The sequence below is a fragment of the Coregonus lavaretus genome (assembly GCF_964263955.1).
Source record: "Coregonus lavaretus genome assembly, chromosome: 9".
In the NCBI taxonomy this organism is placed as follows: Eukaryota; Metazoa; Chordata; class Actinopteri; order Salmoniformes; family Salmonidae; genus Coregonus; species Coregonus lavaretus.
Window position 1 is genome coordinate 58413190 of NC_139996.1, and position 15430 is coordinate 58428619.

Below are 15430 nucleotides of genomic sequence, written 5' to 3' on the forward strand. Positions count from 1 at the left end.
TGTTTCTTGCTCTGAGAGGATGTTCTGAGGGAAAACTGAGGGGATCAGGCTGACCCCATCTCTCTCTCTCTTTTTCTCTCTCTTTATGTCTCTCAGATGACCACCAAGGAGAAGCTGATCACCCATGTCTTGGCTGGTGAGCCCATTGGCTCCCGAAGCAAGGTGACAGTGGTTGGCGTCGGCATGGTTGGCATGGCCTCCGCAGTCAGCGTCCTGCTCAAGGTAAGACCGATGGAGGGATGGATGGGGGAGGGGCGGGGTGGGATCAGGGCTGGGTTACGTTACTTTCTAAATTAGTCTGTTACAGTTACTAGTTACCTGTCCCAAATGTTGATCAGTAACGTAACATTTGGATTACCCAAACTCAGTAACGTAATCTGATTACCTTCAGTTACTTTCCCTTAAGAGGCATTAGAAGAAGACAAAAATGAATATTACCAATTGAACTACAGTTGAAGTCGGAGGTTTACATACACTTAGGGTGGAGTAATTAAAACTAGTTTTTCAACTCCACACATTTCTTGTTAACAAACTATATTTTTGGCAAGTCGGTTAGGACATCTACACTTTGTGCATGACACAAGTAATTTTTCCAACAATTGTTTACAGACAGATTATTTCACTTATAATTCACTGTATCACAATTCCAGTTGGTCAGAAGTTTACATACACTAAGTTGACTGTGCCATTAAACAGCTTGGAAAATTCCAGAAAATGATGTCATGGCTTTAGAAGCTTCTGATAGGCTAATTGACATTATTTGAGTCAATAGGAGGTGTACCTGTGGATGTATTTCAAGGCCTACCTTCAAACTCAGTGCCTCTTTGCTTGACATCATGGGAAAATCAAAAGAAATCAGCCAAGACCTCAGAAAAAAATGTGTAGACCTCCACAAGTCTGGTTCATCCTTGGGAGCAATTTCCAAACGCCTAAAGGTACCACGTTCATCTTTACAAACAATAGTACGCAAGTATAAACACCATGGGACCACGCAGCCACGCAGCCGTCATACCACTCAGGAAGAAGATGCGATCTGTCTCCTAGAGATGAACGTACTTTGGTGCGAAAAGTGCAAATCGATCCCAGAACAACAGCAAAAGGACCTTGTGAAGATGCTGGATGAAACAGGTACAAAAGTATCTATATCCACAGTAAAACGAGTCCTATATCGACAAAACCTGAAAGGCCGCTCAGCAAGGAAGAAGCCACTGCTCCAAAACCGCCATACGGTTTGCAACTGCACATGGGGACAAAGATCGTACTTTTTGGAGAAATGTCCTCTTGTCTGATGAAACAAAAATAGAACTGTTTGGCCATAATGACCATCGTTATGTTTGGAGGAAAATGGGGGTGCCTTGCAAGCCAAAGAACACCAGGAAAATTATGTGGATATATTGAAGCAACATCTCAAGACATCAGTCAGGAAGTTAAAGCTTGGTCGCAAATGGGTCTTCCAAATGGACAATGAACCCAAGCATGCTTCCAAAGTTGTGGCAAAATGTCTTAAGGACAACAAAGTCAAGGTATTGGAGTGGCCATCACAAAGCCCTGACCTCAATCCTATAGAAAATGTGTGGGCAGAACTGAAAAAGCATGTGCGAGCATGGAGGCCTACAAACCTGACTCAGTTACACCAGCTCTGTCAGGAGGAATGGGCCAAAATTCACCCAACTTATTGTGGGAAGCTTGTGGAAGGCTACCCGAAACGTTTGACCCAAGTTAAACAATTTAAAGGCAATGCTACCAAATACTAATTGAGTGTATGTAAACTTCTGACCCACTGGGAATGTGATGAAAGAAATAAAAGCTGAAATAAATCATTCTCTCTAGTATTATTCTGACATTTCACATTCTTAAAATAAAGTGGTGATCCTAACTGACCTAAAACAGGGAATTTTAACTAGGATTAAATGTCAGGAATTGTGAAAAACTGAGTTTAAATGTATTTGGCTAAGGTGTATGTAAACTTCTGACTTCAACTGTACATCTATTGCAGGATAAATCAATGTTAGAGTTTACATAGCTGGCCATAAATGGATGTTGCATTTTAATTTATGGGTTGGTTATGTACAGTAGGCTTATTTTAACCCATTGCTTTATACTACAGATAATAACATGATTAAGCTATTTCTTTACATAAAAAACTAAATCTGTCAGATTTCCAGTCTTTCCAATTTAGTCATTTAGCAGACGCTCTTATCCAGAGCGACTTACAGGAGCAATTAGGGTTAAGTGCCTTGCTCAAGGGCACATCGACAGATTTTTCACCTAGTCGGCTCGGGGATTAGAACCAGCGACCTTTCGGTTACTGGCACTACGCTGTTAACCACTAAGCTACCTGCCACCACTTTGATATCCCTTGATCTTCAAGAATAGGACTTGGAAATATTGAAATATAGATATGCCAAATTGTTTTACCGGAGCATAACCCAACAACTAAGGACTTATTATCTGACTACCATGGAGTGGAGTTTAGTCAGCTAAGGACATATTAGCCTACTCTGTTGTTTATTTTGTTGTCATGGAGGACTGATTGGGCTCATTGATTTAAGTTGAAAAATAAATGCGCTGCTCTCATGGAATGGCATGCTTTAAGAACTGCCGAAAAGTGCTATTTGCACATGAAACATTTATTAATGCCATATGCTGCATTTGCTATAGGCCTATTGTTGAATTTTTTGTTGGTGATATGTTGCATTTGTTTAAGTCTTTCAAAAGTGTTTGAGCATGTTACATTAGGCCTACGGACATATTTTCTTTTAACCATCACAAATTAGATTGAGCAATAAAAGCCACACTCGTGGTCTTATTAAATTAAACTTGTTTTTGACAGTATGGAGCACAATACCACAGAGAAGTTTAGAATTGAGGAACTCCCTTAAATTGTTATACCATAGGCTAGGATAAAAAATCCTACAATGTGATTTTCTGGATTTTTTTTTCTCAATTTGTCTGTCATAGTTGACGTGTACCTATGATGAAAATTACAGGCCTCTCTCATCTTTTTAAGTGGGAGAACTTGCACAATTGGTGGCTGACTAAATAATTTTTTCCCCCACTGTACAATTGTGAACAGCCATCCACTACGACCACAGTTCGTAAGGCATACATTTCTAAATGAGAGAGCAGCAGTGTGATTCACATCAATGTGCTACGTAGATATCCATAATAAGTGAATTTAGAGATGGGGGTTATGTTTTGTTGTTGTTATTTAGCCAGGGAGTCACTGAGACCATGGTCTCTTTTGCAGATGAGCCCTGCATGAACACATCAATAAACCACAATTACTCGATAGATATCTATATAATTCAATTACACAATACATGAAAATCCAACACAAAACATGAAAAGCAAAACAAAAGCATATGAAACAAACACATTCTTCTGTAAAAAGGCCCTCTAACATCTGCCTGGATTGCCCTAGAGGCACCAACTCCACAAACCTTAAAAGCTCAGACATACCCGTGGGATTGTTAAGCGTTTGCCTGCAGACAGTACTTAGCACCTCTGAACAGAGTGTCGGCAGTCAATCTATTTTGTGTTCTCACAGCAAAGACCTTGGAAGTCGTCAGCCACTCAGACTTGTTAGAATACTCCAAACCAGAAAGTGGCAGTATCGTTGTTTGGCAATGCATATCTGTTCGTATTGCTTATTGTCTAGATTCAAAGCTATCTGCGCTAATGTTTCTATTTTGTAGAAAGCCCTTGTTGATACTAGCCAGATGGCCACAGCTAGACAACTTGAAAAATAAAAGGAGAGCCGCACACTCTAGGAGCTCAGATGCAATAATTTAATAACCTAATAACCAATGTTTCGACAGACAAGCTGTCTTCATCAGGATATAATGACAAACACTGCAGGTCACTAGTTTATATAGTTTCAAAGGACACACAGGTGTCTGTAATCATGGACGGGTGTGGCTTGATATCATTGGTTAATTTACAGATATAAATAGAACATGTAAAAAACATGAATGGATAGCATACGATCATAGATACATGTTGGCTAGATAGGCCTACAAACATTTACAATGAATTGCAAGATCACAATAAACACAAGAATGGCTTCAGATCAAAGTCTATGTTGAGACCGAAGGGAGCAAGGGTCTTTAAATTAAAGATCCAGGAAGCCTCTCGTTTAATAAATTGTCAAGGTCACCCCTCTCCTAGGGAGGGTGATGTGTTCGATGCCGATATAACGTAGGGAGGAAATAGAGTGGTTTGCTTCCAAAAAGTGGGCCACAACTGGGTACGTCGAGTTTTTGCAACTAATGGTGCTACGATGCTCCGAGATTCTTACTTGTAATTCGCGCTTCGTTTTACCCACATCATTTTTACCACAAGGACAAGTTATAAGATAAATAAATAGCGCAATGCATCGACTGGCTGACCAGGGTCAATTAAACCACAATTTCTTTAAAATGAAAAGCTGAGATAAAATGCTGATTTAAAAGCATCACTTATCTCATTTTCTCAATAAAGATGTCTGACACAACTTGCTTATGCAGGGAAGGAGAGGAATTTCAACACTTCAGTGCATTAACTGTTTTCCAAAATGTTAATGGATCACCCGCTGTCTGAGATAGAACTTAGAAAGTAACTAGATTTAGCTTTTTTGATTGAGGAAGTGCATCTATTTCTCAATTGCCTGATAAGCTTTCAATCAGCTACAGAGACCGTTTTTCTAGCCTTGGCCCAGGCCTGATTTCTCATAATAACAAGATATGAAAGTTCTATAGAGAACCAAGGATTTGTACAAATGTTTTACTCTAAAGTATTTAAAGGGGCCGTGTTTTGTCTGCCAGAGGGATACAAATAGATGAGAACAATTCTAGAGCTAATTCAGGGTCCGGCATACAGCTGATAGAGGCAAAGTCAGTATACAGCGCCTTGCAAAAGTATTCATCCCCCTTGGCATTTTTCCTATTTTGTTGCATTACAACCTGTAATTTAAATTGATTTTTATTTGGATTTCATGTAATGGACATACACAAAATAGTCCAAATTGGTGAAGTGAAATGGAAAAAAAAAACGTATTACAAAAAAAATCGAAAAGATTAATAACGGAAAAGTGGTGCGTGTATATGTATTCACCCCCTTTACTATGAAGCCCCTAAATAAGATCTGGTGCAACCAATTACCTTCAGAAGTCACATAATTAGTTAAATAAAGTCCACCTGTGTGCAATCTAAGTGTCACATGATCTGTCACATGATCTCAGTATATGTCACGGTTTCGGCCGAGGCTGCCTCTCTCCCTTGTTCGGGCAGGCTTCGGCGTTCGTTGTCTCCGGAATACTAGCTGCCACCGTTGTATGTTTCATGTTCGTTTGCTTTTGTCTGTTTGTTGTGACACCTGTTCTCGTTTAGCGTAATTAGTGTCCTATAAGTTTCTCGTTGTGTTTGTCTAGTGTTGTGTGTTGGACTATACTTCAGTGTCCTGCGTTTGATTCCACCACTGCACCCACCTACAGCACGCGTGACAGTATATATACACCTGTTTTGAAAGGCCCCAGAGTCTGCAACACCACTAAGCAGGGGGCACCACCAAGCAAGTGGCACCATGAAGACCAAGGAGCTCTCCAAACAGGTCAGGGACAAAGTTGTGGAGAAGTACAGATCAGGGTTAGGTTATAAAAAATATCAGAAACTTTGAACATCCCACTGAGCACCATTAAATCCATTATTTAAAAAATGGAAAGAATATGGCACCACAACAAACCTGCCAAGAGAGGGCCGCCCACCAAAGCTCACAGACCAGGCAAGAAGGGCATTAATCAGAGAGGCAACAAAGAGACCAAAGATAACCCTGAAGGAGCTGCAAACCTCCACAGTGGAGATTGGAGTAACTGTCCATAGGACCACTTTAAGCAGTACACTCCACAGAGCTGGGATTTACGGAAGAGTGGGCAGAAAAAAAATAAGCAAACATTTTGGTGTTCGCCAAAAGGCATGTGGGAGACTCTCCAAACATATGGAAGAAGGTACTCTGGTCAGATTAGACTAAAATTGAGCTTTTTGGCCATCAAGGAAAACGCTATGTCTGGCGCAAACCCAACACCTCTCATCACCCCGAGAACACCAACCCCACAGTGAAGCATGGTGGTGGCAGCATCATGCTGTGGGGATGTTTTTCATCGGCAGGGACTGGGAAACTGGTCAGAATTGATGGATGGCGCTAAATACAGGGAAATTCTTGAGGGAAACCTGTTTCAGTCTTCCAGAGATTTGAGACTGGGACCGAGGTTCACCTTCCAGCAGGACAATGACCCTAAGCATACTGCTAAAGCAACACTCTAGTGGTTTAAGGGGAAACATTTAAATGTCTTGGAATGGCCTAGTCAAAGCCCAGACCTCAATCCAATTGAGAATTTGTGGTATGACATAAAGATTGCTGAACACCAGCAGAACCCATCCAACTTGAAATAGCTGGAGCAGTTTTGCCTTGAAGAATGGGCAGAAATCCCAGTGGCTAGATATGCCAAGCTTATAGTGACATACCCCAAGTGACTTGCAGCTGTAATTCCTGCAAAAGGTGGCTCTACAAAGTATTGACTTTGGGGGGGGGGGGGGGGGGGTGAATAGTTATGCATGCTCAAGTTTTTTTTTTTTTGTTGGTCTTATTTCTTGTTTATTTCACAATAATGTAGTATGCATGTTGTGTAAATCAAATGATACAAACCCCCAAAAAATTTCATTCCAGGTTGTAAGGCAACAAAATAGGAAAAATGCCAAGGGGGGTGAATACTTTCGCAAGCCACCGTAATACATATCATGAAGAAGAGCTTGGAGGGTAAACATTTCTAAGATGCAATATGCAGAAATCGCTCCGCCATTTCCTGGTTGCAAAAATTCTAATAGTTTGCCTAATTTCAGTTTATGTGACAAAACAAGCAAGTATAGTGTAGAGAATCATCGTTCCATCTAAACCACTGTGAAATATATTTTCTATAACCAAACATTTTGTGTTTTCAGCTGTTTTAAGCTGGTGTACAAAACCTAAAGTAAAAGATGCAAAAACAAAACTTAAGATAGGAAGCAATAGCGCACATAGAACAGATCTACCGTTTCTTAGACATGCTTTACATTTACATTTGAGTCATTTAGCAGACGCTCTTATCCAGAGCGACTTAGTGTTAGTGAGTGCATATATTTTCATACTGGTCCCCCGTGGGAATCGAACCCACAACCCTGGCGTTGCAAGCGCCATGCTCTACCAACTAAGAATGACAGATCTATAACACATTTCTATGTGAATTTGGTCGGGTCGCCCCAAAAATTACATATTAGAGCTTTAAAAATGTATCTTCATAATTATACGAGGATCAGTGTTCATGTGTTTGGTATCTCTAATACATGCAATAGGACAGTGATCACTGATATCATTAGCAAAGACACCATGGACAAGTACCTGTGGGGGCTATTTGTCAGAATTAGGTCAATCAGTGAGGAGTTTGCTGGATTGTTTTTACATTCATCCCATGTGAGATTTGCAATCAGTTGAGTCAGGTCAAAGTCAAGGCAAATATTATTTAAATGGTCTGAGGCCGAGGTAAACCAAAGTTAAAATCCCCTAAAACTACTAATTCAGAAAAGGTTTCAACAGGACAATGACCCAACACACCTCCAGGCTGTGTAAGGGCTATTTGACCAAGAAGGAGAGTGATGGAGTGCTGCATCAGATGACCTGGCATCCACAATCACCCGACCTCAACCAAATTGAGATGGTTTGGGATTAGTTGGACCGCAGAGTGAAGGAAAAGCAGCCAACAAGTGCTCAGCATATGTGGGAACTCCTTCAAGACTGTTGGAAAAGCATTCCAGGTGAAGCTGGTTGAGAGAATGCCAAGAGTGTGCAAAGCTGTCATCAAGGCAAAGGGTGGCTACTTTGAAGAATCTCAAATATAAAATATATTTTGATTTGTTTAACACTTTTTTGGATACTACATGATTCCATGTGTTATTTCATAGTGTTGATGTCTTCACTATTATTCTACAATGTAGAAAATAGTACAAATAAAGAAAAACCCTTGAATGAGTAGGTGTGTCTAAACTTTTGACTGGTACTGTGTGTATATATATATATATATATATATATATATGTCCCCTTCCTCTGCGGAAGCATAGTTCCCGCTCAGCCCAGTCAAAACTGTTCGCTGCTCTGGCACCCCAATGGTGGAACAAGCTCCCTCACGACGCCAGGACAGCGGAGTCACTCACCACCTTCCGGAGACATTTGAAACCCCACCTCTTTAAGGAACACCTGGGATAGGATAAAGTAATCCTTCTACCCCACTGGCTATAGGGGTAATGCACCAACTTGTAGTCGCTCTGGATAAGAGCGTCTGCTAAATGACGTAAATGTGCCCTTGAGCAAGGCACTTAACCCTAATTGCTCCTGTAAGTCGCTCTGGATAAGAGCGTCTGCTAAATGACTAAAATGTAAATGTAAAATGTTAATCCTAGTAAAAAGTCCCTGTCTTACGTCAGTTAGGATCACCACTTTATTTTAAGAATGTGAAATGTCAGAATAAAAGTAGAGTGGGTCCGAAGTTTACATACAATCAATTAGTATTTGGTACCATTGCCTTTAAATTGTTTAACTTGGGTCAAACGTTTCGGGTAGCCTTCCACAAGCTTCCGACAATAAGTTGGGTGAATTTTGGCACATTCCTCCTGACAGAGCTGGTGTAACTGAGTCAGGTTTGTAGGCCTCCTTGCTCACACACGCTTTTTCAGTTCTGCCCACAAATGTTCTATAGGATTGAGGTCAGGGCTTTGTGATGGCCACTCCAATACCTTGACTTTGTTGTCCTTAAGACATGTTGCCACAACTTTGGAAGTATGCTTGGGGTCATTGTCCATTTGGAAGACCCATTTGCTTTAACTTCCTGACTGATGTCTTGAGATGTTGCTTCAATATATCCACATTTTTCCTTCGTCATGATGCCATCTATTTTGTGAAGTGCACCAGTCTCTCCTGCAGCAAAGCACCCCCACAGCATGATGCTGCCACCCCCATGCTTCACGGTTGGGATGGTGTTCTTCGGCTTGCAAGCCACCCCCTTTTTCCTCCAAACATAACAATGGTCATTATGGCCAAACAGATCTATTTTTGTTTAATCAGACAAGAGGGCATTTCTCCAAGAAGTACGATCTTTGTCCCCATGTGCAGTTGCAAACCGTAGTCTGGCTTTTTTATGGCAGTTTTGGAGCAGTGGCTTCTTCCTTGCTGAGCGGCCTTTCAGGTTATTTCGATATAGGACTCGTTTTACTGTGGATATAGATACTTGTGTACCTGTTTCCTCCAGCATCTTCACAAGGTCCTTTGCTGTTGTTCTGGGATCAATTTGCACTTTTCGCACCAAAGTACGTTCATATCTAGGAGACAGAACGCGTCTCCTTCCTGAGCATTATGACGGCTGCGTGGTCCCATGGTGTTTATACTTGCGTACTATTGTTTGTACAGATGAACGTGGTACCTTCAGGCGTTTGGAAATTGCTCCCAAGGATGAACCAGACTTGTGGTGGTCTACAATTTTTTTTCTTAGGTCTTGGCTGATTTCTTTTGATTTTCCCATGATATCAAGCAAAGAGGCACTGAGTTTGAAGGTAGGCCTTGAAATACATCCACAGGTACACCTCCAATTGACTCATATGATGTCAATTAGCCTATCAGAAGCTTCTAAAGCCATGACATCATTTTCTGGAATTTTCCAAGCTGTTTAAAGGCACAGTCAACTTAGTGTATGTAAACTTCTGACCCACTGAATTGTGATACAGTGAATTATAAGTAAAATAATCTGTCTGTAAACAATTGTTGGAAAAATTACTTGTGTCATGCACAAAGTAGATGTCCTAACCAACTTGCCAAAACTATAGTTTGTTAACAAGAAATTTGTGGAGTGGTTGAAAAACGAGTTTTAATGACTCCAACCAAAGTGTATGTAAACATCCGACTTCAACTGTACATATCACAATTGTGTTCAGTTTATTTACAGTATGTTACCCCTTGGCAGCGTTATCAGAACGTACAGCATTGATTTTCATTGCTACGCAGACGATACACAACTTTACATTTCTGTGTCACCAGAGGATTTTAGCTTCACAGATAAATTATTAGACTGTTTTAGTGATTTAAAGACTTGGATGGGACAAGGCCGCACATTTTAATTCAAGGGCAATAAAGATCAAACTCCAGGTAAAAAAAACGATGTGTCATTTTAGATGCTGAACTCAATTTCGAATTACGAAAATAGCTTTTTACCACCTGAGGAATATTGCCAAGGTGCGGCCGTTTCACTCTCAGGCTGATACAGAGAGACTCATCCATGCTTTTATTACAAGCAGGCTTGACTACTGTAATACTCTCCTGTCTGGTCTACACAAGAAAGCCATTGGTCAACTGCAAAACATACAGAATGCTGCAGCACGGGTACTGACCAAGACCTGTCGGAGAGCACACATTACACCGGTTTTAAGGTTTCTGCACTGGCTGCCTGTGAGTTTTAGAATTAATTTTAAGATTCTTCTGTTGGTTTGTAAATCAATCCACGATTGTGCACCCCAATACATGTCAGACATACTTTTAACTTATGTACACAGTAGGTCCCTCAGGTCCTCTGGCACAGGCCTTTTAACTATCCCAAAGCCTAGGACCAAGAGGCATGGAGAGGCAGCCTTTAGTTATTATGCCCCCAGCCTGTGGATTAGCCTGCCAGAGAACCTGAGGGGGGCCGAAACTGTGGACATCATTAAAATAATTCTGAAAACACACCATTTTAGCTTTGCTTTTCCTTAGGGTGCTTTTTAGTCGTTCAAATTTTTTTGTAACATTTTTTTGTCAAGCACATTGCGTTGCATTCCATGTCTGAAATGTACTGTGTATTTGGTTTGATTAAATGTTGTGGTAAAATGGAGCGGACTTATAGGGCCAGTTTCCCCCGACACAGATTAAGCCTCATCTGGGACAAAAAAGCAGTTTCTATGGTGAAATAGGTTTTTAGGCTAAGATTTAGCCTTTAACTTGTGTCCAGGAAACCGACCTCTTAAATATATCCATAGACTTTTCTATATGGAGTATATTCCTGAACCCTAACAAGCCTTGTTTGCATGTGTTGACTAGGACCTGTGCGATGAGCTGTGCCTAATTGACGTGATGGAGGATAAGCTGAAGGGTGAGGTCATGGACCTGCAGCATGGCAGCCTCTTCTGCAAGACCCACAAGATTGTGGGCAATAAGGGTGAGTGAGGAGTCAAACACTTATGCGCACTCACACTAACACACACACGCACAAACGTGTTGTGCACACACACAAATACACAAACAAACACACATATGCACAAACAAGTTGTGCACACACACACTGATTTGTTGTGGGGGTGCTCGGAACCCTAGGTTGTATTTGTGTGTGTTTAATGTGCACCTTACCTTGAGTTGCCCACTGTTATATAATCAAACCCTGGTTACATTGTGTGTGGGTCCTCCCCCACTCCAGACTACAGTACGACCGCCCACTCCAAGGTGGTGGTGATCACCGCCGGTGCTCGTCAGCAGGAGGGCGAGAGCCGTCTGAACCTGGTGCAGCGCAACGTCGACATCTTCAAGTTCATCATCCCCCAGATCGTCAAGTACAGCCCCAACGCCATCCTGCTGGTCGTCTCCAACCCCGGTGAGGGAGGGAGGGAGGGAGGGAGGGAGGGGGAGAGGGAGAGGGAGAGGGAGAGGGAGAGGGGGAGAGAGAGAGAGAGAGAGAGAGAGATTCAACATGGTCCGGTGACTTGATTATTACTCTAACATTGTGCGAAGTCATTGACAGGTTTCAATAAGATATTAGTGCTGGCCTGCTCACTCCGTAGCTCTCCAGGGTCAGGTTACATTATCAGGAACAACTGCATGGTCCTTTGCTGACAACTCGGCCAAAATGTGTCACCCCTCCTCCCTTTCGTTCCATACTCCAAGCTGCAAAGTCAACGCTGGCTATATAGTGAACATTTATACAAATACAAATGTAAGGTTTAGGCATAATGTTAGGGGTATGGTTAGGGTTTGTTTTCTTAACTCAAATTGTGATAACGTTTGTAACGCCCCCTTCTCCTTTCTCTCCTCCCCCCATTCCAGTTGACATCCTGACCTACGTGGCCTGGAAGCTGAGTGGTTTCCCCCGTCACCGCGTCATCGGCTCCGGCACCAACCTGGACTCCGGTCGTTTCCGCCACCTGATGGGCGAGAAGCTACACCTTCACCCCTCCAGCTGCCACGGCTGGATCATTGGAGAGCACGGAGACTCCAGCGGTATGTAGGCTATGGCTTCAAATCCACTCCACTCCGGAACAGTCTGTCTGTCTGTCCATACCATATTGTGGAAAACCTTCATGGACATTGGTATCTATGACAGATAGGTAACTGACTGGATGCCTGTCTCTTTTCTTTCTCCCAGTGCCCGTATGGAGCGGCGTGAACGTTGCCGGTGTTTCCCTGAAGGGCCTGAACCCACACATGGGCACAGACGCAGACAAGGAGGACTGGAAGCATGTCCACAAGATGGTGGTCGATGGGTGAGTCTTATAAACACACATCGCCATCTGTTCAACTACACTACATGACCAAAATTATGTGGACACCTGCTCGTCAAACATCTCATTCCAAAATCAAGAGCATTAGTGAGGTCGGGCACGGATGTTGGGCGATTAGGCCTGCATTCTATGTTCCAAGTCAGGGCTCTGTGCAGGCCAGTCAAGTCTTTCCACACCGATGTCGACAAACCATTTCTGTACGGACCTCGCTTTGTGCACGGGGGCATTGTCATGCTGAAACAGGAAAGGGCCTTCCTCAAACTGTTGCCAGAAAGTTGAAAGCACAGAATCGTCTAGAATGTCATTGTATGCTGTAGCATTAAGATTTCCCTTCACTGGAACTAAGGAGCCTGAACTATGAAAAACAGCCCGAGACCATTATTCCTTCCACAATGATGGAAGTAGAGTATAAATTACTTCACTCCCAATCAAATCCAATGGAGCTTGGAGGAATGAGGATGGAATTTGGCCTGAGGCTAGGAGCCAGACATGCTGGGACTACTAGCACAGTAGGTAGACTACGCCATTGTCTTATGCGTTTACTACACCTGCATCTGGGTCTAAAGCAGTTAAGTTGTTGTTATGCAATGCTGCAGACTGTAAAGGTATTACTATTAATTACAAGTTATTACAAGTAATTCACAATCCACTTCATAACTAGTTTCATGGCATTTGTCCCTGCTGTTATCAAAATATATTTTCCTGAGTAGTTCTTAGCATTCACAATAGGAAAAACTACTCACGTTTCCTATGAAATTAGTTTAAATGTGTTATAAAGATCTTATAAGTTTACACCTACCTTATACAGGTTAAAGAGGTGTGTATAAAGCTGTTATAAAGGTTAAACCTACCTTATACTGTATATGAAAGAAGTGTGTATAAAGGCGTTATAGGTTAGAGGTGTGTGTAAAAGGTGTTATGAAGGTTACATATATGTTATAGAGATGTGTTTAAAGGTATTTGTATATATCTATTATACAAATATGCTTGTATATCCTGGCTGTTCCTTTCTAACTCCTCTCCTCATGTCTCTCTGTGTCATATAGTGCCTATGAGGTCATCAAGCTGAAGGGTTACACCTCCTGGGCTATCGGCATGTCTGTCGCTGACCTGATTGAGAGCATCCTGAAGAACCTCCACAAAGTTCACCCCGTGTCCACCCTGGTCCAGGTAAGAAGTCCATCCTGCCATGCTCTAAATGTGTGTTGATGCCATATATTTACATTTGTCATTTTATAGCAGACAGTCTTATCCAGAGTTACTTACAGTGAGTGCATTCATTTTGGTACTACCATACTACTTGTAGCTAAGAGTGTGCTGAATCCATAACACTCCTGATGGTTCCAATCAGGGAAAGAATACAGAAGAGTAGATGGTACCAAACGGGCCAAAAACCTTTAGGTCTAAGAGGGTTTAAAGAAGATCGATGGATCTTTGGTTGTTGTAGCATAGCAGTAGGCTAACTCAACTTGAATGAAAAAGATGGTCAGCACTCGCAAATAAAGTATTTATATGAATGTTTTTTTAAATAGCATAAGTCTCAAGCCGACATGCAAGAGTAGTCCATGTTTTTCAAGAAAACTATATGCTAAAGTGTATACCTAATGTGTGTTATGACTGAAGATGTAAGGATTAAGTTGGCTCTTCTTTATACATAAATACAGACATATCTGATAGTTTTATTTGGACCAACCACTGTCAAACAGGTCAAGATCACAGATGTATGGACTTGAGACACACACACTAATAATACACCCACCGCCACTCCACCTGTGTTCCGTCCCTAATCAGTCTCTCTCCTTCCCTCCCTCTCAGGGGATGCACGGTGTGAAAGATGAGGTGTTCCTCAGCGTGCCGTGCGTGCTGGGCAACAGTGGTCTGACTGACGTCATCAACATGTCCCTGAAGCCCGAGGAAGAGAAGCAGCTGATCAACAGCGCCGAGACCCTGTGGGGCGTGCAGAAAGATCTCAAATTGTAAAGCGCAGTGTTAATTTCGTCAGCAATAATACTATGACAAAATACTCAATTACCTATTTTTCCTGACTAAAACTTTGATAACGAGATACACTGGAAAAGAACGATGACTAATACAAATTACTTTTCATTTTAGTCTACGGAAATGTGACAAGACTACCACGTGAGGCTAATGGACATTTTAAAGTCGACTGATAACTAAAACTAACGCAGGACGAAATGTCTAAAAAGTATTTTAAGACTAAGACGAAATCTAAAATAGCTGCCAAAATGAACACTTGTAAAGAGCCCCCTGTGCCATCTGGATGTACGTACGATCCAATTTACTCCACCAACCAAATAAAACTACCAGGATGATGAAACAAGCATCTGTTTTGTCTCTCTCCGTGTGTGTTATGCCTGTATGGTAGTTGTGTTTACGTGTTAGAATTTCAGCCGATAATTATTGAATTGTTCCGAGGCAGGGATTTACACATTTGCAGATTAGGGATCTCATTCAATGAGGTGAAATGGAGGTCCCTACTCTTTCCTCTCAGCGGAGGTTGGTGGGTGGGATATCAATGCTAGGGTCCATATTATTACACATCACACATACAACTGTAGAACTAAAACATGATAGTCGCTTTGCATACAACAACCATGGGCTCTGGGTTATCAAGTCAGATATGAACCTTGTGTTATTACAAAAACGACCAATGGTCAGCCTTACCAGGCGAATGATTTTTTTTTTTTTTGGGGGGGGGCTGCTCAGCATGACAGTGTGAAAAGGGTACACGTGTGTTAGACCTACACCATCACCAAAGTGAACCACCACAGGAGTCATTTTTGTCAAACCACTCTTTTTATTGTGCTGATTTACATAATTCTACAGATAAAAGA

The 15430-nt window shown here is 41.8% G+C and overlaps 1 protein-coding gene across 1 annotated transcript; it reads left to right on the forward strand.

The window, feature by feature from the left end:
• Positions 1–96: 96 nt before the first annotated feature.
• Positions 97–14879, forward strand: ldha (lactate dehydrogenase A4; the record flags this gene model as incomplete). The annotated part of the gene is made up of 7 exons (XM_084168689.1): positions 97–222; positions 11125–11242; positions 11498–11671; positions 12121–12294; positions 12440–12557; positions 13622–13745; positions 14391–14879. The coding sequence occupies 7 exons, from the start codon at positions 97–99 to the stop codon at positions 14553–14555; spliced, it is 999 nt and encodes a 332-aa protein (XP_084024815.1). The 3' UTR covers positions 14556–14879.
• Between the last annotated feature and the right edge of the window lie 551 nt (positions 14880–15430).